This window comes from Somniosus microcephalus, chromosome 2 (assembly GCF_052327205.1).
Source record: "Somniosus microcephalus isolate GS21.2 chromosome 2, FLI_Smic_1.0, whole genome shotgun sequence".
NCBI lineage: Eukaryota > Metazoa > Chordata > Chondrichthyes > Squaliformes > Somniosidae > Somniosus > Somniosus microcephalus.
In genome coordinates this window covers 225,832,414-225,854,622 of record NC_140988.1, presented here as the reverse complement: position 1 = coordinate 225,854,622, position 22,209 = coordinate 225,832,414, and the positions used below count along the sequence as shown (strand labels likewise).

General features: G+C 45.0%; 1 protein-coding gene across 2 annotated transcripts in view; it reads right to left on the bottom strand.

Annotated features, from left to right (window-relative positions):
• Positions 1–22,209, bottom strand: part of LOC147123241 (gamma-aminobutyric acid receptor subunit beta-1-like) — a 779,888-nt gene that overhangs the window by 547,291 nt on the left and 210,388 nt on the right. Inside the window, exon 1 of one of the 2 annotated variants that reach the window (XM_085969672.1) lies at positions 10,763–10,857. The exons of the other annotated variant lie outside the window; for it this stretch is intronic. Coding sequence (XP_085825798.1) covers positions 10,763–10,813 — 51 coding nt within the window. The 5' untranslated portion in view covers positions 10,814–10,857. Of the gene's footprint in view, positions 1–10,762; positions 10,858–22,209 lie in introns of those variants that run through there. 2 annotated transcript variants of the gene reach the window in all.

Below are 22,209 nucleotides of genomic sequence, written 5' to 3'. Positions count from 1 at the left end.
CGCACAGCGACCTGGGGAATCGGTGGAGGAGTTCCTAGGCACCCTGAAAATGCTTGGCAAAGACTGCAAGTGCCGAGATGTAAAAGCCGCAGTGTACACCGACGAGCTTGTTCACGATGCCTTTATCACAGGCCTCAGCTCCACTTACATCCGGCAAAGACTGCTGGAAAAAACGGGATTGGACCTGAAACAGGCTGCGGACACCGCGCGATCCCTGGATGTGGCCCAGAGAAACTCGGATGCCTACTCTTCAGCCCGCGCCGTCCACGCCGCCACGTGTGCACCAAGGGCGCCGCCATCTTGGAAGGCATCTTCCCCGCCCGGCAGCCCAACACCGTCGGGGCCCCGCTCTCCCCCCAGAAGCCCTACGACAGCCGCGACGCGTCGGGGACCCAACTGCTACTTCTGCGGGCAGCCAAAGCACACCAGAAACCTGTGCCCGGCGAAAGGCACCACCTGCTTTAAGTGCGGTAAGAAGGGGCACTTTGGGAAGGTGTGCAGAGGGAACCCCGCTGGAAAACCAAGACCCGCCACCGCCACGTGTGCGCCGTGGGAGCGGCCATCTTGGACGCCATCTTGCCCGACCTCGTGGGGTCCGCCATCTTGTGAGCAGACAGCGCGGACGCCATCTTGTCTCGATCAGGGCCCAACAGTGGCATCGGTCACAGTGGACCAGACCAGGCCCCACCCGCTATCCAAATCAATGGTGGACATCGAGGTAAACGGGTGCGGGGTTAAATGTTTAATTGACAGTGGAAGCACGGAGAGTTTTATCCACCCGGAACTGGCACGACAACTCTCCCTAAAGGTGGTCCCTACTCGGGGTACCATCTCTATGGCTGATAAAACCCAGACATCGACCATTCTGGGTTACTGCACGGTACAATTGTCCGTTAACGGGACTGTATACGATAATTTTAAAGTATTAATCATGAAGAATCTATGCGCGAGCGTGATCTTGGGCCTGGATTTCCAGTGCAACCACCAAAGCATCACGCTCAAGTACGGTGGGTCCCAGCCGCCCCTCACAGTGTGCGGCCTGGCTACCCTGAAGGTAAAGCCGCCTTCGCTATTCGCGAACCTTACCCCTAACTGCCGGCCAATAGCGACCAAAAGCAGGAGGTACAGCTGGGAGGACAGGCGGTTTATCGCAACCGAGGTAGACAGGCTCCTGAAAGAGCGCATTATTGAATGCAGCAATAGCCCGTGGCGCGCCCAAGTGGTGGTGGTAAGGGGTAGCGAGAAGAAACGGATGGTGATCGACTATAGCCAAACGATCAACAGGTACACCCAACTAGACGCCTACCCGCTACCCCGCATATCAGAAATGGTGAACCAAATCGCCCAATACCGGGTGTTCTCCACCATCGACCTCAAGTCAGCGTACCACCAGCTCCCTATCAGACCAGAGGACCGCCCGTACACTGCCTTCGAGGCGAACGGACGCCTCTACCAATTCCTCAGAGTCCCCTTTGGGGTGACGAATGGGGTCTCGGTCTTCCAGAGGGAGATGGATCGCATGGTCGATGACCACCACTTGCAGGCAACCTTCCCCTACTTCGACAACGTCACCATCTGCGGTCACAACCAGCAGGATCACGACTCGAACCTCGAGAGGTTCCTGAAAACCACACAAAAACTCAACCTCACCTACAACGAGGACAAGTGCGTTTTCAACACCACGCGCCTCTGCATACTAGGCAGCGTGGTGGAGAATGGGGAAATCGGACCAGACCCCGACCGATTGCGCCCCCTACGGGAGCTGCCCCTGCCCAACACTCCCAAAGCCCTGAAAAGGTGCCTGGGGTTATTTTCTTATTATGCCCAATGGGTCCCCAACTACTCCGACAAAGCCCGCCCCCTCTTGAAAGCATCCTCTTTTCCGCTCTCTGCTGAGGCCCACGCCGCCTTCAAAAGCATTAAGCAGGATATTGAGCGGGCCACGCTACAGGCAGTGGACGAGAACACTCCATTTCAAGTGGAAAGTGATGCGTCTGACTTTGCCTTGGCGGCCACCCTCAACCAGGCGGGGCGGCCCGTAGCTTTCTTCTCGAGGACCCTCCAAGGGCCCGAGATCAGACACTCCTCCGTGGAAAAGGAGGCCCAAGCCATCGTGGAGGCAGTGCGCCACTGGCGCCACTACCTAGCCGGAAAACGCTTCACCCTACTTACCGACCAGCGGTCGGTAGCGTTTATGTTCAATAATAAACAGAGGGGGAAGATCAAAAATGATAAGATTCTTAGGTGGCGGATCGAGCTCTCCACCTTCGAGTATGACATCATTTACCGGCCAGGGGCCCTTAACGAATCCCCAGGTGCCCTCTCACGAGGGATGTGTGCCAGCACCACCGGGGATCGGCTACAGACCCTCCACAACGACCTCTGCCACCCAGGGGTCACGCGGCTGTTCCACTTCATAAAGTCCCGCAACTTACCCTACTCGATTGAGGAAGTTCGGTCTCTGACCAGGAACTGCCGCACTTGCGCTGAGTGCAAGCCTCGGTTCTACCACCCTGATAGAGCCCACTTAATCAAAGCTACACGGCCCTTTGAGCGGCTCAGCTTAGATTTCAAGGGCCCCCTCCCGTCCGTCGACCGCAATGTTTACTTCCTGAACATTGTGGACGAATACTCCCGGTTCCCATTCGCCTTCCCCTGCCCAGACATGACCAGCGCCACGGTCATTAAATGCCTCAACAGCCTGTTCTGCCTGTTCGGTATGCCGAGCTACATCCACACGGATAGGGGGGCGTCCTTCATGAGTGAAGAGCTACGCCAGTACATGCTGTCCAGGGGTATCGCCACGAGCCGTACCACCAGCTACAACCCCCGGGGTAACGGTCAAGTGGAGCGAGAGAACGGGACAGTATGGAAAGCAGTCACTCTAGCTCTAAGGACCAAGGGCCTCCCTATCTCCCGCTGGCAGGAAGTCCTCTCAGATGTGCTCCATTCGATACGGTCGCTATTGTGTACTGCCACTAATGCCACGCCTCATGAACGAATGTTTAGCTTCCCCCGGAAATCCACCTCAGGCGTATCCATGCCATCATGGCTCTCCACCCCGGGTCCGGTATTCGTGCGAAGGCATGTGAGGGGCCATAAGACGGACCCTCTCGTGGAGCCAGTGCACCTACTCCACGCCAACCCCCAATACGCGTATGTCCGGCACGCCGACAGAAGGGAGGACACCGTGTCAATAAAAGACGTCGCCCCAGCCGGTAACGACAACAACCACGGCAATAGCAGCAACAACGACCACAGCAACTCTTACCCACCCACTACTCTTTCATCACCCCCGGAAGAACATCGACCAACGGCACCCCCACCAACTACCCCTTCAACAACCCTGGCGGCACCCCCGGCAGAGACCCAGGAGGCCACCGGGGACACCCAGCCGACACCCTCGACACCACAACAGCCACGTCGGTCGCAGAGGACTACCAAACCCCCGAACAGACTAAATCTATAGAAGGGGTGAATGTGATGAAATATTCCATTCATCACTGCCTGTGACTGTGGTTGGTTTCAGGTTCCCCCTTACCATTGTATTGCCTGTGACTGTGGTTGGTTTCAGGTTTCTCCTCACCATTGTATTGTGTATTGGAATGTATGGAATGTGTTGTGTGTAGGGCTCCGCCCATACCTGGCCTCTATGTAAGCCAGCTCAGTCTGGCCTCACAGCCAGTACTGCAGACCTCCAGGGAAGATACCTCTCTCCACTGCGTGTTATCTTCTAAGTTAATAAAAGCCTTGTTTTGTTTCGCTAACATCGAGTCTCGGGATTATTGAGGCACATCACACCATATGAAATGTAACAGGAAATCTCTCTGTAGCATTACAAGAAATTCAGCATCTTGGCCTAGAGTTTCTGCTCAATTGCGCTGTTTTATTTGGCACAATTCCCCCGATATCAACATAACCGGCTCAAAAGATTCTGTAAATCTAAGCGCAAATTGCATTCAACGCAAACTCGAGTTTCCGTGATCTTTTGCGCTTGTTTTAAAAACTGTGCTAGAAGCCGGCCTGGCCCACAAAACTGGTCATGGTCCCAGGGTGAATTAATCATGATTGGGAGTTTCCGCTAATTGCGCTCGTTTGCAGGTCTTCGAGGCGACTCCAAAAATTAAGCTGAAACATTTGGATGCATGGACACTAATAGATACGTATTGAAAGGTTTTGATTTTTTTAAAATTTACTAAGGAACCCACTGCTGTACCCCAATCTAACTAGAAAATAGTTCGGTATTTTTTTTGAAAGTCATTTTCAGTCATTTTAAATCGGGTTACTTACAGACAGGCGGCAGATTGACACTGATTTATTTTTTGTGATAAACCCATTTTCAGCTGCATTAATCAAACTTTACCAAGTTACCAATATCAAGGAATATTTTTAAAGCAAACATTTTTTTTCTTTAATTAAGTTTTTAAACGCTGCCTGATTGCCCTGGTTCAGGGCAGATTTAGCATGTGGTGATATGCAAATAAGTTTGAGTGTCACAATCGCCGATTGCGCCCAAAGCGAAAACTCTACCCCCTTATCTGTAGTACTAAATATCAGTGAATAAAGCGAGCTAAACAGCTAGCTGCTTCTTTTTTGTTAATGTTTAAGAATGCTTTGTTGTTGCCGATGCTTTCAGCAATTCAACCTTAGTCTTTACTTATTTGAGAAAAGAAGTATCCAACAAAAGGCACATCAGGTGAGGACTGATCTCTGCACTGAATGCGTTATCTGTTGAAAAATGTAATGAAACTCAACCTATAAGAAATTAGTTTTGTAAGGTCTGCAGAATTTCATTCAGTGAGACAGAGATATGCAACTGCAGAGAGGAATAAAAGATTGATGACATGTGGTGAATATAAGATGAAGGATGTGACGGCCTTAGAGAGGGTGCTGAAAAGATTTACTAGAATGGTTCCAGGGATGAGGGACTTCAGTTATGTGGATAGACTGGAGAAGGGGTTGTTTTTTAGAGCAGAGAAGGTTGAGAGGAGATTTGACGGAGGTGTTCAGAATCATGAGGGGTCTAGACAGAGTAGATAGAGAGAATCTGCTCCCATTGGTGGAAGGGTCGAGAACCAGAACAACAACATGTATTTATATAGTGCCTTTAATGTAGTAAAACGTCCCAAGGCGCTGCACAGGAGTATTTTAAGACAAAAAATTTGACACCGATCCACATAAGGATAAATTAGGGCAGGTGACCAAAAGCTTGGTCAAAGAGGTAGATTTTAAGGAACGTCTTAAAGGAGGAAAGAGAGGTAGTGAGGCGGAGAGGTTTAGGCAGAGAATTCCAGAGCTTAGCAGAGGACACAGATTTAAGGTGATTGGCAGAAGAACCAAAGGCGGCATGAGGAAAAAAATTTTACGCAGCGTGTGTTTAGGATCTGGAATTCACTGCCTGAAAGGGTGGTGGAGGCAGATTCAATTGTGGCTTTCAAAAGGGAATTGGATAAGTACCTGAAGGAAAAAGAATTGCAGGACTACAAGGAAAGGGCAGGGGAGTGGGACTAGCTGAAGTACTCTTGCAGAGAGCCGGCACGGGCTCGATGGGCCAAATGGCCTCCTTCTGTGCTGTAACCATTCTATGATTCTAAGGAAGTGAGTGTGTGTAAAATGAAATGTTTAAAAAGGGAAAGGGATTGTGATCATGGATCACATGAAATGAATTTATTGCTTTTACAGGTCACAGGAAACTAGGAAAGAATTAACTTGTCTATGAAGAATTGGCTTTGAAGACATTTCATCAGTCTTCCCATATTTTCACTCATTTGCAATGTCAAATTGTAATTGGAATTTGGTCTGTTCTATAATGTAAACTAAATACTTCCAATCGTCAAATGCAGGCAGAATTCTGAAATAACCTCTGACGTTAAAAAATGATAAATGTAATAAAATGGCTCATAAATGTTGTGTAAGTTTCTACTGTGCTTAAAGGGGAATGAAGGCCTAAGGGGAGTTTTCAAAAATAGATAAGGGTAGTTGTCATGAAGAAAAGCCTGTGCCTTAGATATCCTTTACTAGTGTTAGTCACTCCTGTAGGCAGTTTGAGCATTTTTATATTTAGGAGCATGGCCATTCTATAAAAGTGTAACCCAGGGAGGTAATAATAGTATTTCTTTGTGATTTTTTTTTCATGTGCTTCTTCAATCACTTTGAAGGCAGATCAAGAAAACACCTGGTGAGATGAGACCAGATGCGAATCATTAAGCTGCTTTATTTCACAAGTGAACAGATAGCAACAGTTATGAGATTTACTTAATTCAATCAGTGCAAGTTGTTGTCACATAATTATTCAAAGTAATGAACATGCTATGCTTCCCCACATCAGTGGTTTGTCTTAAATAAAGTATAACATGTAACTGCTCTCCTGCATTCTAACCATCGCATAGCCTTTGTTGGACCTGACTGTCCTTGTAGCATTCTGTTTTTTTAACCTATCTGTGCCTCTGTCCCTGTTTCCTTTTAATTTCCATCTGTTCACAGCTAAAAGGAATCAGACAGAAACTTCCCAACTCAGTGGGTTTTATCAATTGCCATGACAGCCTAATGAATTGCTAATTACTTATAGTTTATGGAAAAACACCATCAAAACTTAACTCATTACCATTTTAATTACCTATTGTCTTCATTTTTTTTATTTGTTCATGGGATGTGGGCTAGAAACATAGAAGATAGGAGCAGGGGTAGGCCATTCGGCCCCTCTAGCCTGCTCTGCCATTCAATGCTGCTTTTTCCTGGATAGTGTTGAGCTTCTTGAGTGTTGTTGGAGCTGCACTCATCCAGGCAAGTGGAGAGTATTCCATCACATTCCTGAATTGCGCCTTGTAGATGTTGGAAAGGCTTTGGGGATTCAGGCGGTGAGATACTTGCTGCAGAATACCCAGCCTCTGACCTGCTCTTGTTGCCACAGTATTTATGTAGCTGGTCCAGTTAAGTTTCTGGTCAATGGTGACCCCCCAGGATATTGATGGTGGAGGAGTCGGCGATGGTAATGTTGTTGAATATTGCTGTTTGTGGAAGCTTGCTGGGCGCAAATTGGCTGCCACGTTTCCTACATTACAACAGTGACTACATTTCACAAGTACTTCATTGGCTGTAAAGCACTTTTGGACATCCTAAGGTCGTGAAAGTAGCTATATAAATGCAAGTCTTTATTTCTTTCTTTAATAACGCCAAGGATCCCGTATGTTTTTTTAACAGCCTTCTCAACTTGTTCTGCCACCTTCAAAGATTTGTGTACATACACCCCCAGGTCTCTCTGTTTCTGCACACTCTTTAAAATTGTATTATTTCATTTATATTGCCTCCCCTCATTCTTCCTACCAAATATGGATTCAGTTAAAAGATAAGAAGGGACCCATCGCCCTAATAGGGATACACGATAGACCACCAAATAGTGGAAGGGAATTGGAGGAACAAATATGTAAGCAAATCTACGAGGTGGGTAGCAGGCATAGAATAATAATCATGGGAGATTTCAACTACCCCCAAATAAACTGTCAGGCAGAAGTAGCAAAAGGAGAAAGGGGATCGAGTATATACAGTGTTTATAGGACTCCTTTCGCACTCAGTATACAAAAAGTCCAACAAGAGAAAAAAAAATCACTGCTGGATCTTGTAATGGGTAATGAACCAGAACAGATAGGAGGAGAGCATCTTAGTAGTAGTGATCGCAACATAGTAAGGTTCAAGATTAGGATCGAGAGTGACATAAGTAGGACAAAGACTAAGGTAATAGATCAAATTATGAGGAAATGAGGGTGAAACTAAAGATGGTAAACTGGGTGAAAAGCTTGAAAAATAAAGAAACAGAAGACCAGTGAGAAATCTTTTAAAGGGTAATCAATAGAGTTTAAGAGAAATGTATTCCACTAAAAACCAAAAACAAGCAAACTAATCATGGGGCACCACAGATGAATAAAGAATTAAAGGGAAAATTGAATCTAAAAGAGAAAGACATATAAAAAGTATTTAGATACTATTGGAGAGGAGGACAAAAGGGAATACAAAGAACGTAGGAGAGAAGTTAAAAAACCCATCAGCAAGGCAAAGAGAAATTACAAAATCAAATTATCAAGGAATATAAAAATAAATAATAAAGCGTGCTATACACACATAAATAACAAACAGAAAATTAAAGTAGGGATAGGGCCACCAAAGGATGAGCAAGATAAACTCACAGGTATTGACAGAGAAATGGCAGAAGTATTGAATAACTTGTTTACCTCAGTTTTTACTAAAGTAGGTAATGAAATAAACACTTTACTAGAAGATGAGCTTAAAAAGAATATTAATACAGTTGGGATAGAAATGGAGAAAATAATTGACAAACTAGCAAAACTAAAAGAGGATAAAACCCCAGGTCCAGATGGCATGCACCCACGCATACTCAAGGAGATGAGGGAGGATATAGCAGAGGCACTAGTTATATATATGTATGTTCCATAGAAGTGGGAATATTGCCAGATGACTGGCAAGACAGTTAATATTGTTTCTATATAGAGAAAGTGAGTTAGAACAAAACCTGGGAACTATAGACCAGTCAGCTTAATGTCAGTGATAGGAAAGATACTGGAGTCTATACCAAAATAAGTGTGTCTAGAGACAGAAAATATAATTAAAAATAGTTAGTATGGATTCCAAAGGGCTAAGTCATGCTTAACTAACCTGATAGAATTCTTTGAAGAGGTAATGGAAAGAGTACACAAGGTTAATGCAGTAGATGTCATATAATTGGATTTTCAAAAGGCTATCGATAAGGTACCACATGGTAGGCTCATGACAAAGGTTAGGCCATGTGGAGTCAAGGGACAAATAGCTGAATGGATAGCAAACTGGTTAAAATATAGAAAGCAGTGAGTAGAGGCAAAGGGTAATTATTCAGATTGGAGGAAGGTAGAAAATCGTGTTCCACAAGGATCAGTGCTGCGACCACTGTTATTCATAATTCACAATGATTTGTACTTACGAACAGTATCAAATTTGTGGATAATACCAAACTGGGGGGTATAGCTAATGTTGAGGAAGAATGCAACATAATACAAGAATACATTAGAAAACTTGCAGACTGGGTAATTAAGTGGAAAAGGAACTTTAACAGATAACTGTGAGGTGACGCACTTTGGTAGGAAAAATAGAAACATCACCTACACCTTAGAAAATAAGAAAATGAATGGGGTAGAAGAGCAAAGGGATCTAGGGATACAGGTGAACAAAAGTAATATAGCAGGTCAGCAAAGCAATTAAAAATGCTAACAAAGCACTGGGATTTATTTCTAGGGGCATAGAATTCAAAAGCAGTGAAGTTATGTTAAACTTGTATAGGTCCCTGGTCAGGCCACACTTGGAATACTGTGCACAGGTCTGGTCTCCATACTATAAAAAAGACATAGAAGCACAAGAGAAAGTGTAAAAATGATTAACAAGGATGGTACCAGAACTGAAAACTATCGGGAAAGATTGAACAGGTTATGGAGTTATCCTTTAGAAAAGTGAAAATTTTGAGGTGACCTGATAGTCATCTTATTTGCATTACAGTATGAATAACATTTTTATGGGGTAGAAAATGGTCATCATTGTGCCAGACAGAAAATGGTGACAAAAATTCCCAATTTCATAGGGCTATGACTTGCGCCCCAAGGGCGCCTGAAGAACATTGGCCACCGTATTACCCTTGGATGATTTTCAGGTGTGCAGGGCAGCTGCCTAAAACAGACATTAGGGTCTTGCATATGCTAATGAGGGGGCCTTACACCTGTTTTAAGCCCACTCCGAGAAATTGGCTGCCCTGAGGAACAAACAAGTGAAAAAAGTACAGAACCACAGAGGGAGATTGCTGATGGCTGAGCCCCGCTTCCGCACTCCAGAATTTATTATGTTAAATTGTCTCCTGTATTCAATCCATTTTGTAGTGGATATGAGTTTACATAACAGAACTGCCACCAGTATACAAAGGAACCAATATTGTCACTTCCCCTGCCTTAGTGCTGCCATTAGCTAAAAAGCATTCTATCCTTTGTTCCATCAAGCACTATTCCATCTTCCTGAAAAATACCTATAGAACTGTTGTATTGAAATGACGCATCAATTCTCCTTAAAGACTGTTTCTGTTTCAGGAATGGTAATACAGTAGTACACAGTGAATAGACTGTTCTAAATTTAACTAGCATGTTGAAGTTCACTGCTAGCGTCTCATAGTTGGTGGAACTGACTGAATTGGTTTTATGACTTGTTTACCAACAAACCCAAATTAACTAGGGTTACCCTCCATAATATCCATGAACCTGTATGATCAATTTATCAGACAAATTGATGCCAATGCATTGGCAAATTTTAGAGGAAACGTGGAGCTAGCTGAGCAGAGTTATACAGAGGAAAAGGGTTGATTTTACTGATGGTTAGAATATTCTGGTTAAAAATTAAGGCCAATGAAAGAAATAATTAAGAGCATGCACCCTATCACAATAGTAAAGCTTCAGTATAAAAGAAAAGATGCTCGTTTGTCACTGTAACTTAGCTGATGCATCTTCTATATTTCAAGCTTCGCAAACTATAGGAAAAGATTACTGGATTTCATAGCTCGACATTACTCATAAGTTGGTACTGTTCAAACTCTACTGCTGGTCGAGAGTCTTGGTAGCAACATATTTTAGAAGTTTGGTTTTGTGCTTTGCATGATTTCCCAGACACTCATTTTATATGAGAATCATGTGCATTGTGTGCCAATTTTTCAATATGTGCTATCGGTGGGCAAGATACTCACCTGCAATGACACACAGACCTTGGAGTCGGGTTGGATGCGTGCGGGCCGCATAGCAGGTCGGGAACGCGATGTCTTGCTCAGCGCGTTATTCAGGGCGACTTTAACTTAATGGCCCCACTTAAAGCAGTCATGTGTGTTTCCTGGCCCAATTAAATGGAGCGGGTCTGATGGCATCATCCATGGCTCGTTTCCAGTGCTGATATTTAAAGCAGCCTTGCACACAACTCATTTGAAGGTTGCTAGAGCAGTGGGCAAGGTCAATTACAAACGTCTGAGTACTGTCCCACACGTTAAAAGGTGAATACACAAAGGTAAAGAGCTGCACCCAGATTTAGTGATGCATCCCTAAATATTCTAGTGGAGGCAGTGAGAGCACGCAGGGAGGTCCTGTTCCCTGCAGATAAGCGCAAGAGGCTTCGCAAAGACACCAACAGGGCCTGGTTGGAGATCAGAGAGGAGATCAGCTGCAGGAATGTTGTCTAGAGGACGTGGATCCAGTGTAGGAAATGATTCAATGATCTCATGAGATCAGGAAAGGTAAGTGCAATCCCACACTCACCTTTATTCTGATGTGCCTGTCACCACATCCCCATCACTCTGCCTTCACAAGCGTACTCCTGCACATCATTCCTCACACCAACATACCTTCCAGGTCCACCCATCCCTCTCTCTATGTATATACCCACATCCTCATCTGACTAACCACCCAACATTCACCCTCATCCTAATGCAATCATAGCAAGTAACACCACAGAAGGAGGCCATTTGGCATTGTCACGCCATTCCCTCATAGTCACCCTCTACAGATGTCACCCACCCATTCCCTACACTCATTCCATCACTTTCACTCAAAGTTCTCTTCTTTCCCACCTTGCAAGACAAAAGAGCCTGCAAGAGAAAAGAGCCCACAACAATAGGGAAAGGCAGAAAACTGGAGGTGGTCCTCCAATATTGACGCAACTGACTCCAGCAGAAGAGGGGGCCCCGGAGATATCATGATTTGCAGAGCTGCTGGTGGTGGGAGACGGAAAGATGGGGACCTCCCAGCAACCTGGTGACAGAATTACATCTCACACAGACACATGGCATACAGCAGTCACTCATATGATGACTGATGTCAGCAGCCAGTGAATTTTCATCCTGTGCATAATGGTAACATTACCCATTCTTAATATAACATTTCTAAATCATCTCTTTACTCTCCCACTTTCCAGCCGCAGGAGGAAGACGACTCCTCAGAAGAAGCTCCAACCTCTGAGGTTGCACAGTCAGCAGACCCAAGCGCACCTAGCGCCAGCGCAGATACACACACCTCGGCGGGTCCTGTGCGAGATACATTAATGTTGTCACCTGGTGTCTCACACTTCACAAGTGAGCAAGAGAAGATGGTGTTGACAAAGACAGCAGAGGAGACTGCTTGCCGGAGGGTGCAGGATGCTCCAAGCTCTGCTGAGCTGCATGCAGATGCAGAGCCTTGGGGGCCATTGAGAAAGAGGGCGATCTTAGAGGGGGAGCAACAATTGCATGAGGCTCTGGCAGCTTTTGCAACCACAATGTCTGCAAATGTGCAGAGAATGGAGGAGTCCATCTCCAACATGAGCAGCACCGTGTCACAGGCAATGGCGATGATGTGCTGTTCCATGGAAAGGATGGCCACTTGCATGGAGCAGCAAATGTGCCAGTCATATGAGTGTAATAGAGCCACCTGGTGGACTACTGATGTATATAACAATAAAGCCATGTGCAGTACAGTTCTTACCAGAAGCCATGTTGTGCTATTGCTGTATATATATGCTGTGTCCAAAGATAGCACAGAATTGGTGATGAGGATGTATTTGTGGATTTCCTAGCTGAAATTTTTGTTGGAGGATAAACCTTCCAATCGACGGAGGGAAAGTTAGAGGTTCTTCATTTTACAGAAAAACTTAAAAATCCAAGGTAAATTTTGAGCACACGTGGCTGAACTGTTGATGTTGCCAGAGTCCAGATGGCTGTGCCTATGGGAACAATAGGGCGCTTGGGTGAGTTCCATCCTGACCAAGAGACCTTCAGAGCATATGTGGAGTGGCTAGAAATGTTTTTCACCGTGAATAGTATTGTCGAAGACCCTGATGATGTAAACCATAACCGGGCGGTTTTAGAAAGGAAGCGGGCTAGTTTTTGACTGAAGCAGGCCCCGAGGTGTATGAAACCCTGAAAAATGTGCTTGTTCCCGCCAAGCCGAAGGACACGCCACTAAATGAAATCCTAACCAAGTTAGAGCAGCACTACAGTCCTGAGCCCATGGAAATTGCTGGAAGTTATCATTTTGGAACACGCGATCAATTAAATGACGATGGTATCAGTGAGTCCATTGTAGCTTTAAAAAAGCTATCCATTCACTGTCATTTTGGAAACTTTCAGGACCGAGCTTTGCATGACCACTTTGTTTGTGGGTTGAAAAATGAATGTATCAGAAGTTAATTGTTGACAACCCCTAACTTGACTTTTGACTTGTCAGACAGCTATGTTGATGGATGTGGCCGACTGATACTCCCGAGAGTTCCGCACAATTTCCAGTCATCAGACAACCAAGGTGAATCGGCTGCAGGCTAAAAGTAAAAGGCAGTTGGGCCCCAAGGCCTCAGCAACTGGCCAAGCTAACAGTGCATTGAAGTCATGCTATCGGTGCCTGGGACAACACATCGCTCAAAGCTGTCCATATGTGAAGGCAGAGTGTTTCTACTGCAAGAAAACTGGGCATCTTTTGAAGGCGTGCCAACAGAAGAGTGAACCGACTGGCAATGCTAGAAGTAGAAATCGCCAGACACAACATACCATTGAAGAGAAACAGCAGGACGAGGAGTTTCTGGAGATTCACAAAGGTATCTAATGGCGATTCGCAAGGTATCGTCATCCAAATAGATGTCGCAGGAACCAGGTTACCCATGGAAATCAACACTGGTGCATCCATGAGCGTAGTACCGGAATCACTATATTGCGACAAGTTGTGTGACTATCGACAAGAGAAATCGAAGGTAGAGCTGTGAGGCTACTCAGGAGAGCAAATCCCTGTGGTAGGAAGTGTCACCATACCAGTGAAATACAAGGATCAGTGTCAGAGCTTGCCTCTCATAGTAGTGGCAGGAGTCAAGCCTGCCTTGATAGGTAGAAATTAGTTGGGATCACTGAAGCTGGATTGGAATGAGATTATTTGTGTGGAAGTGAAATTTGCATCGAAAGATGATGTCATTAAGCAGGATCCGAAGGTGTTCAGCGAAACGGGCAGTCCGATCCAAGACTTCAAGGCGAGTGTCAGAGTGCAGAAGGACACAAGACCAGTCGCGTCCCATGCCATACACACTCAAGGAGAAAGTTGAGCAAGAATTCAAAAGGCTAGAAACTGAGAACATTATCTCTAAGGTAGATCTGAGTAATTGGGCTACACCCATTGTTGTTGTACCTAAGTCAGAGGGTAAGGTAAGGTTGTGTGGTGATTATAAGGTAACCATAAACCAGGTTCTAGAGTGTAATCTACCCAATACATTCCCAAATGTGGAAGACTTGTTCACAACACTGACAGGTGGCCAGATCTTTTCGAAGTTAGATCTAACAACTTGAGTTGAATGAAGAGTCCAAGTCATGCTTGACTATAAATACTCACCGAGGCCTATATCAGTTCAATAGGCTACCATTTCGAGTGCCTTCTGCCCCCGACATATTCCAGGGGGTGATGAACAAATTTTGCAAGGGATTGAAGGGGTAGTGTGTTATTTGGATGACATACTCATTTCAGCACCAAACAGGCAAATACATAATGAGATGTTGAATGAAGTGCTCAAACGGTTAGAGAAGCATGGAGTACGAGTAACAGCTCACAAGTGTGAGTTGTTTCAAAACTCAGTGGAGTACTTAGGGCACAGAGTAGACAAAGATGATTGCATCCAACTTTCCCTTGGTTGGATGTAAATCAGAAATGCACCCACTCCCAAGAATGTCTCTGAACTTCGATCATTTTTGGGTCTTTTGAATTATTACGGAAAGCTCTTCCCAAACTTGGCTACATTGTTACATCCACTGAATGAGCTATTGAGAAAACAGGTCCCATGGAATTGGTCAAAAGAATGTGACACAGCATTCAAAGAGTGTAAAAGCCAATTAGTAGAGAGTAACATGTTAGTCCACTATGATGTATCTAAGGAGATCAAGTTAGCGTGTGACACCTCTCCATACTGAGTTGGGGCAGTGATCTCTCATGTACTAGATAGTGGGGAGGAGAGACCTTTTGCTTCAGGCACTCTCAGTGCCAGTGAGTGGAATTATGTGCAGATCGAAAGCGAAGTTTTATCATTGATTTTTGGGGTCAATAAGTTTCACAAATACTTGTTTGGTCATAAGTTTACCATAGTTACTGACCATAAGCCCCTGACAGCATTTCTCCATCCAAAGTCCCCAGTTCCAACCTTAGCTGCAGCCCGAATGCAGAGATGGGCCTTGATTTTCTCAGCATATACGTATGACATTGAGTACATGTAAGAATTTGCAATAATTTACAGTTCTGAAGATTAATTTTTTTGATTAAAGAATCCCTGGGCATTGTGCTTTTAAATTTCCAAGGATAAAAATGGCTGTCACCACATGGCCGAAGACAAAGGACAATGCTTTGTTTACAAAGCAATTGAATGCTGTTAGCATTTGTTTGTATATCGAGTGGATACATCTAAACTGCAGAAGAGACTTTTGGATCTTGAATGGGCTTAAATCACCTAGCATTCTGGACAATAGAGCAGTTGTATTTCCCTTTTGTTTCAGCCCAGGGAGCTCCGGAAGACACATTAACCCAGTCCAACCACTCTGAGTTAGCCAATCACAGCTTTCTCTTGTGTATTGGACCCTTTGGGTGGGAATTTTGCACACAGCCCTTGCAGGGCAGAACGGCAGGACCTCACCAGGTATATAAGATAGCTGCTGAGAAGCTATCACTCTCTTTACTTCCTGGGACCAGAGGTGAGCGGGGTGTTCTGACTCCTCGGCAAGGCAACCTAGCAGGAGTTTGGGGTGGTGATTTAAGGGAATTGCTAAGATTGTTTAAGTAACATTGTAGCCATTTTATCCCTCGTTTTCGCCGTCTGCAACCCCCTGTTATATAGTTTTACTGTAATTACTGTGTTCGTGTGGTATAGTTTATTCTTTTGATTGTAGTTTATTTAGGTAATAAAACTTGATTTTTCTCTCATCCAAACCACTTGTCCGTTTTAATTCAAGATTCAAGATTCAAAATTCAAGATCATTTTATTGCCATATGTAACTAGTACAATGGAATGCTTACCCCCCACTCACTCCCACAATACAAGCATATAATATAAAAGCAAAAAAATAAAAACAAGTATAAATAAAAACAATAAGCAAATAAGCAAAAAGTATAGCAATAACAGTCCAAGTTGCAGGATACGATGAATAGTATAAAAAAGCCTCAATTACCACTGGAAATAATAGTAATGTAATATGATAAATATATGGTAATATAAGTATAATATATATATTTACATAAACATATAACCATAATATATGGGGCAATGCGATTAGCAGTTCAGTAGGCGCACTGCCTGTGGATAGAAACTGTTCTTAAACCTGCTGGTCCTGGTTCGGATGCTGCGGTACCGACGTCCGGGCCGCAGGAGGGGGAACAGTTTGTGCCCAGGGTGATTGAGGTCCTGGATGATGGAGCGGGCCTTGTTCCGGCACCTGGTCTGGAAGATCTCCTCGATGGACGGAAGTGCGCACCCGATGATCTTTTCTGCCGTATTCACAACTCTCTGGATGGCTTTCTTGTTCTGTGCAGTGGTGTTACCATACCACACATTGACACCACTCGTCAAGACACTCACTATGGTGCCGCGGTAAAAGTTCACAAGCCACTGTGTGCTCATGCCGCATTTCCTCAGACACCGTAGAGGGTAAAGGCGCTGGTGTGCCTTCTTCAGCATAGCCTCAGTATTATGGTTCCAGGCCAGGTCATCAGAGATCTGCAGACCCAGGAATCGGAAGCAACTGACGACTTCCACTGGTGTCCCGTCTATGCTGATGGGGCGATGGTTCCCTCGGTGGCTTCTGAAGTCCACGATGAGCTCTTTAGTTTTGCCAACGTTCAGGGCAAGGTTGTTGTCATTGCACCATCTCATCAGCTGGGCTATCTCATCTCTGTACTCCGTCTCGTCATCGTTGCTTATCAGGCCAATTACTGTGGTGTCGTCAGCAAACTTGATAATCTGGTTATTGCTGTGTATGGCTGTACAGTCATGTGTAAACAGAGAGTACAGCCAAGGACTGAGGCAGCAGCCTTGTGGCGCTCCGGTGTTGAGAACCAGAGTGGATGAGGTGTTGTTCCCTATTTTCACCACTTGAGGCCTACCAGTCAGGAAATCCAGAATCCAATTGCAGATGGGAGTGCCCAGGCCTAGGTCCCTCAATTTCAGGACCAGCTTGGAGGGAATAATAGTATTAAAAGCAGAACTGTAGTCAATGAACAACAGTCTGACGTAAGTGTCCCTCCTGTCTAGGTGTTCCAAAGCAGTGTGTAGTGTTAGGGAGATGGCATCGTCTACAGACCTGTTCGCCCTATATGCGAACTGGAACGGGTCCAAGGAATCGGATATGATGCTGCTTATGTGTGTCATGACCAGCTTTTCCAGGCACTTCATGGCTATGGATGTCAGAGCCATGGACGATAGTCATTGAGGCCTGTTACCTTGGTCTTTTTAGGTAACGGCACAATGGTTGTTTCCTTGAAGCACACTGGTACAACAGACTGCTGCAATGAGATGTTAAAAATGTCCGTGAACACAGGAGCCAGCTGGCCTGCGCAGGTCTTGAAGACACGGGGTGAAACCCCGTCTGGGCCGGCTGCCTTCCATGCTTTCACCCTCCTGAAGGTTCTCCGGACCTTGGATTCAGTCAGCTGTAATGTGTAATCCTCTGGGTGGCTGGGGGTTTTGATGGCCAGCTCAGTGTTCTCCCTCTCAAAGCGAGCATAAAAAGTATTCAGTTCATCTGGTGGGGAGGGATCGGTGTTGGTGACTCCCGCTGAGCTCCCCTTGTAGTTGGTGATGGCCCTTAGTCCCTGCCACATGCGTCTGGTGTCAGAGCCCCTGCCATACTGAGACTCTAGTTTGTTCTTATAGTCTCTTTTTGCTGCTTTGGTAGCCTTTCTGAGGTCATACTTGGCCTTCTTGTAGAGTTCGGTGTCCCCTGATTTGAAAGCGGTACGCCGTTCTCTTAGTTTGTTGCAGATGTCTGAGTTCATCCATGGTTTGCAGTTAGGAAATAAACGGACAGTCTTGGTAGGAATGCATTCATCCACCAGTCTGTTAATGTATCCAGTAACGTGACCTGCGTACACATCCAGGTCTGGGTTCTTGAAAACACTCCAGTCCGTTATTTCCAACCCACCCTGCAGTTGTAGTTCTGTGTCCGCTGTCCAGCTTCGCACCGTTTTTACTGTTGTGGGTGTGCTCTTTAACTTCTGTTTGTAAACAGGAAGTAGGAGTACGGAAATGTGGTCTGATTTGCCGAAGCCCGGCCGAGCAATGGCACGGTAGGCGTGCTTTATTGTTGTATAGCAGTGATCTAGAGTTCTTCCATTTCTTGTCGGACAGGAGATGTGTTGAAAGTATTTCGGCAATACTTTCTTTAAACTACAATGGTTGAAGTCTCCCGCAATGATAGGAACTGCCTCGGGATACCGGTTCTGAAGTTTACTGACCTCACTGTAAAGTTCACTCAGTGCAGCGTTTGCATCAGCTTGTGGCTGAATGTAGACTGCTGCCATGAGAATAGCAGAGATTTCCCTCGGTAAATAAAAAGGGCGACACTTAATTGTTAGTAGTTCTAAATTAGGTGAACAGTGTTGTGAAAGTACCTGGACATCTGTACACCAGTTGTTGTTGATCAGGCAGCAGACACCCCCACCTCTGTTCTTCCCCGTTGACAAAGGACAATGCTTTGTTTACAAAGCAATTGAATGCTATTAGCATTTGTTTGTATATCGAGTGGATACATCTAAACTGCAGAAGAGACTTTTGGATCTTGAATGGGAACCGTTTAAGAACTGAATGGGCTTAAATCACCCAGCATTCTGGACAATGGAGCAGTTGTATTTCCCTTTTGTTTCAGCCCAGGGAGCTCCGGAAGACACATTAACCCAGTCCAACCACTCTGAGTTAGCCAATCACAGCTTTCTCTTGTGTATTGGAACCTTTGGGTGGGAATTTTGCACACAGCCCTTGCAGGGCAGAACAGCAGGACCTCACCAGGTATAAAGATAGCGGCTGAGAAGCTATCTCTCTCTTTACTTCGCTGGACCACAGGTGAGCAGGGTGTTCTGACTCCTCAACAAGGCAACCTAGCAGGAGTTAAGGGGTGGTGATTTAAGGGTAATTGCTAAGATTGTTTAAGTAACATTGTAGCCATTTTATCCCTCGTTTTCGCCATCTGCAACCTCCTGTTATATAGTTTTACTGTAATTACTGTGTTCGTGTGGTATAGTTTATTCTTTTGATTGTAGTTTATTTAGGTAATAAAACTTGATTTTTCTCTCATCCAAGCCACTTGTCCATTTTAATATCATTAATTATAAGTTCCTCCACTCAGTACTGAAGGAGGGGTAGCGATTCGAAACCGCTGTTTGTAAATTGGTTTAGAGTGCAGCAGCAAAAGGCTGCTGACCAGGTGAATTACCGTAAACCAGGTAAAAGGTTGGAATTGGTCAGAGCGCAGAGGCAAAGGCTGCTGGCCAGGTAAATTACCATAAACCAGCAAAAAGATGCCCCCTTTACATACAGACGATCAGCTGATCACAGTAATGCTGATGCTATGTCCAGGTTGCCATCCCCATCACAAGTTACACCTAATAAGGAAGAAGTGTTCTATTTCTCATACATTGATGAGCTGCTAGTCACAGCTGAAGAGATTGGTAAAGCAACCAAACGTGACCCAATTATGTCAAAGGTGTATGATTATGTAGCAAATGGATGGCCAAACCAGGTATCAGAGGAAAATATCCATTCATACTTTGTTCATAGGAATGAATTGTCAGTGGATAAAGATTGTATCATGTGGCGAGCAAGAGTGGTTATCCCAAATAGGTTTGGGTCTAAATTGTTAGGAGATCGTCATGACCAGCACCTGGGAATGTGCTTGACCAAGAGCTTTGCACGCAGTTACTTATGCTGGCCAAGTTTAGATAAAGAGATAGAGTACATAACCAGTCAGTGTACAACATGTCAATCAGTGAGCAAGAAACCACCATCCAAAATTCAGCTGCCCGTGTCCTAACTCACACCAAGTCTCGTTCGCCCATCACCCCTGTGCTCGCTGACCTACATTGGCTCCCGGTTAAGCAGCACCTCGATTTCAAAATTCTCATCCTTGTTTTCAAATCCCTCCATGGCCCCGCCCCTCCCTATCTCTGTAATCTCCTTCAGCCCCACAATCCCCCGAGATCTCTAATTCTGCCCTCTTGAGCATCCCTGATTATAAATCGCTCAACCATTGGTGGCCGTGTCTTCTGTTGCCTAGGCCCTAAGCTCTGGAATTCCCTGCCTAAAACTCTCCGCCTCGCTACCTCTCTTTCCTCCTTTAAACCTACCTCTTTAACCAAGCTTTTGGTCATGTGCCCTAATTTCTTCTTATGTGGCTCAGTGTCATTTTTTGTCTTATAATACTCCTGTGTAGCGCCTTGGGACATTTTACTATGTTAAAGGTGCTATATAAATATAAGTTGTTATTGTTGTTGTTGAATCACTACCATTACAGCCATGGAAATGGCCTCTCAGATTGTGGCAAAGGTTACATGTAGATTTTGCTGAGCTAGAAGGACAGCAATTGTTCATAGTGATAGATAGTCACTCAAAGTGGGTAGAGGTGTTTCCGATACGGATAATAACAACAACAAGCAAAAACACCAGACAATTTGTGAAGATTGTTTTCTTCATACGGCCTCCCAGAAGAAATTGTGTCGCAATTTTGTTCAGACGAGTTCACACAGTTCATGAGCAGAAACGATGCGAAACATACCAAAGTTCCACCGTACCACCCTACTTCAAATGGTGCAGCAGAGCGCACAGTACAAATTGTCAAACATGCCCTCATCAAGCAAATGTTGGATCCAAGTCCAAACAAACTGGCAAATTTTCTGATTACCTATCAGAATACTCCTCATACCACTATTGGTAGAAAACCAACAGAGTTGTTTCTCAAACGACAGCCACGAACTAGGTTCTTGTTGTTGGCACAGTCCATAGAAGAGAAACAATCAAGGCAGAAAGAGAGTCATGATAAAGGCAGAGTTAGAGAGAGAAGTGTGAAGTTGAACCAGAAGGTTAGAGTGAGGACCCATCACCATAAATGTTTAAAGTGGTTACCAGGAAGAGTAATGAAGATATGTAACCCTCGTACATATTTGGTCAAGATGTTTGATCATGGAAAGGTTAGGTTTGTTCACATTGATCATATCTTACCTACAGATGTGGAAGGAGTTGAAAGCTGGGATGATCCAATTTATTCTGATGAGTCAGATAGCCTTGTTACAAGTAGAGTACCAGTAGCAAATCCTACATCAGACGTACCAGAAACAAATCCAAGAGAAAGTCAGAATGTAAGTCTGAGCCCGAGTCAGGCAGACAAACAGTCTGAAAGTGTAGACAGTCCAAGTGCAGATCAAGGTCAGCTGTTGGAGAAAAATTCTCTGCAGGCTCAGCCTAGAATGAGTCAAAGTCCTACAACAAGATCTAAAAGTTCTGTTCAAGAAAGAAGGTATCCTCTTCGAGACAGAAAACCAGTGGTTAAGTTTAATCTGTAAATATGGAAAATAAGTTCATATCTTTTGTTTTTGTTACAGAATTCTAGAGTAGAATTTGGAAACATAAAATGGGTTCCATTTGAGAAATACCAAGAGTTGTGTATACCATGCAAGTCATGTGCAATAACTATTTGCTATAATTAACTTCTTCAATAAAAAGGGAGAAGTGTAATAGAGCCACCTGGTGGACTACTGATGTATATAACAATAAAGCTATGTGCAATACAGTTCTTACTGGAAGCCATGTTCTGCTGTTGCTGTGTATATATGCTGTGTCCCAAGATAGCACAATGAGCACATGCTTGCTGTGGACAACAGATGGCAGACACTCATAGGCCTCATCTCTAGGAGGGATATAAACATAGACTTGGGCCTTCATCGCCCCACTTCTGTGCAGCAAGGTGCTCTCCAGCTTCTTGCTAGCAGGGAAGTGCGGGTGGCCCTTGAGAGGGATGAGGTGAGAGGGGACTTGGAAGTGGGGGCTCTTCTCAAAGCTCTTCTCCCCCGTTGCATCCCCCTCAGTCAGAGCCCCACATGCTTCCTCAGATCCCGATGGCCGAGTCTGCCGCTGCACAGTCGCAGGAGGAGCAGTCCTTGGCGGGGCCCTCAC